The sequence below is a fragment of the Limulus polyphemus genome, unplaced genomic scaffold (genome assembly GCF_000517525.1).
Source record: "Limulus polyphemus unplaced genomic scaffold, Limulus_polyphemus-2.1.2 Scaffold12609, whole genome shotgun sequence".
In the NCBI taxonomy this organism is placed as follows: Eukaryota; Metazoa; Arthropoda; class Merostomata; order Xiphosura; family Limulidae; genus Limulus; species Limulus polyphemus.
Genome location: NW_013678219.1, coordinates 2,365 through 5,179, shown reverse-complemented (window position 1 = coordinate 5,179; position 2,815 = coordinate 2,365). Strand labels below are relative to the sequence as shown.

Here is a 2,815-nt window from a genome sequence, read left to right as displayed (position 1 = left end):
ATTAGGCTAGTGCAGATTAAAATTAGGCTAGTGCAGATCAAAATTAGGCTAGTGCAGATTGCCCTTGAATATATTTGTAGCAATTAGGCTAGTGCAGATTGCCCTTGAGTAGATTTGTAGAAATTAGGCTAGTGCAGATTAAAATTAGGCTAGTGCAGATCAAAATTAGGCTAGTGCAGATTGCCCTTGAATATATTTGTAGCAATTAGGCTAGTGCAGATTGCCCTTGAGTAGATTTGTAGAAATTAGGCTAGTGCAGATTAAAATTAGGCTAGTGCAGATCAAAATTAGGCTAGTGCAGATTGCCCTTGAATATATTTGTAGCAATTAGGCTAGTGCAGATTGCCCTTGAGTAGATTTGTAGCAATTAGGCTAGTGCAGATTTCCCTTGAGTAGATTTGTAGAAATTAGGCTAGTGCAGATTAAAATTAGGCTAGTGCAGATCAAAATTAGGCTAGTGCAGATTGCCCTTGAGTAGATTCTACAAACACAAAAACAATCCATAGACTTTTAACTTTCTGTATAACAGTTCAGTGCATTATTAATCTTTTATTGACACTGACACTGATTTTTACAATCTAACCAAAAATGCAGATGAACTAATGTTCAACTTCTGTATTTAAAATCTTCCTATTTAAAAGGTATACTAGAATAATATTTGGATGATAACATACCTTATTTTTGATACTATAGCTGTATGTATACAGCTGAGATTAAATCACAGCCAATAAGAATGGTTGACTAACAATACAAAAGTACATGATCTCGGTCAGTGATTGTTATACAAGATAGGCCTTTCAAAAACATCCGAACACTCTTCATTTTTACTACAAGCTAATCCAGTGAAACGGATACTTACACAATTTACTCGTGTAACCTATGTAATACAGGCACAATGAAATTGTAGAAATGAAAGCAACAAGAAGCCTTGCTTAATTCAGTATAAATTTTTTGCCACTTTAGGCTATCGAGATCCATGTGAATCCTAACTACGATCCTGGAAATCTCAACTTTGACATAGCCCTGATTCAACTGAAGACTTCTGTTGCTCTGACCACACGAGTGCAACCAATATGTCTGCCTACTGATCTCACTACAAGAGAAAACCTGAAAGAGGGAGCGTTAGCGGTGGTAAGTATTTAATTATTTATAAAACCAGGTAAAACTTGTAAATAGTTTGTATTTATGCCAACGAAGTATTTATTGGTAATAGTGTAACTTTTAGATAACGTTGTTAGCAATAAAGTACCAGTAGATACCTTTATGTATCAATAACCGAATATATTCCAGGTGACAGGATGGGGTTTGAATGAAAACAACACATATTCAGAGATGATTCAGCAAGCCGTTCTGCCTGTTGTTGCAGCAAGCACCTGTGAACAAGGATACCAGGACTCGGGCTTGCCACTGACAGTGACAGAGAACATGTTCTGTGCAGGTTACAAGCAGGGGCGCTATGATGCCTGCAGTGGAGACAGTGGAGGACCATTAGTGTTTGCTGATGATTCCCGCACCGATAGGCGGTGGGTCCTGGAAGGGATCGTCAGCTGGGGCAGCCCCAATGGATGTGGCAAGTCTAACCAGTATGGGGGCTTCACTAAAGTTAACGTTTTTCTATCGTGGATTCGGCAGTTCATTTGAAAACGTTACAAATGCTTTAATCTTGCTTTAATTGTACTCATAAGAAGGGTAATCAAGTAGGTCATCAATGTCATTATGTGTTATTTGTTTTTACAAATGGCTATTTTAGTCAGTGAATGAGAATATTCATCTGAAAATTTTACCTTCAATTTTTTATTCTACCCTTTTCTATGAAAATGTAAGTGTTTTGTATATCTTCTATACATATATGAAAATTCTGAATTTTTGCATAAATTTGATTTGGTTTGGCTTATATGTTAATATGTACAATACATATTGCTCCTTATTTTTATATTATAAATAGTTTATCCTCAGTTCTGCCTGTGATGACTAAATAAAACACTGAACAACGATTCAAATTCTAGTAGAGCATGAAATGTATTATCAGTTACCTTAAGTAAAAGAGTTAGCTTCACTTATCAAAATAAAATGTCTAGTAACTTCTCAGACTCTCTTACCCTGACTGGTCGTTCATTCATTCATCACATGATAAAAAAGTAATAATATTTAGAAACAGTTTGTTTTCCTTCCAAGGAATTAAGATATAAAGAATGTGTTTTAACTTGTTAGTTGTGTAGATAACTGCAAGTGAAGTGTTTCCAATTACTTCTGTTCTTGTGTGTTTTACTTACTTCTATGTAACTTTACCTTTTTGATGTGTAGTATTTTCAGGTAAAACTGAGTGACAAAACGGGTCCTTTAAATAACTGATATTCATCAAAATATCTACTGCAAAGTAATTCTATATTCCAGCCTAACTGAATTCATCAGAACGAAATAAAGAGACTGAACGTAGACTATACAATCTTTATTTGAAAGAAACACAGTGAAAATATATACTTTATGTGTCACAATGTATAGTCACCTCTGATAGAAGTTTAGCTCTAAACGTGCTCTTAATTGGATCGTAAGTCGTCTGGTGATATCCTGTTCTAGACTTAGTATATCTCACATTATTAACTAGCACTGTCGAAGTTCTCATTCTGAATAAAATACAAGAGAGATCATTATGTCAAAAGATTGCATAACAATCAGTAGAAAATATAACTGTCTATCTTCACATACTACTAGTGATTGTGTAGTTATCTTTCCCACAAAAAATAAACGCAGGTGCTACTCTAGATGAATAACACCAAACAGTAAGTAGCTATTGCAAAATGAACTTAACGACCTT

The 2,815-nt window shown here is 34.8% G+C and overlaps 1 protein-coding gene across 1 annotated transcript in view; it reads left to right on the top strand.

Annotated features, from left to right (window-relative positions):
- The window catches only part of LOC106477041 (limulus clotting factor C-like), a 6,148-nt gene extending 4,050 nt beyond the window's left edge, over positions 1-2,098 (top strand). The window contains exons 3-4 of the mRNA XM_013937646.2: positions 964-1,131; positions 1,291-2,098. Of these exons, the coding sequence (XP_013793100.1) occupies positions 964-1,131; positions 1,291-1,641 (519 nt within the window). The 3' untranslated portion in view covers positions 1,642-2,098. The remainder of the gene's footprint in view (positions 1-963; positions 1,132-1,290) is intronic.
- The last annotated feature ends 717 nt before the right edge of the window (positions 2,099-2,815 follow it).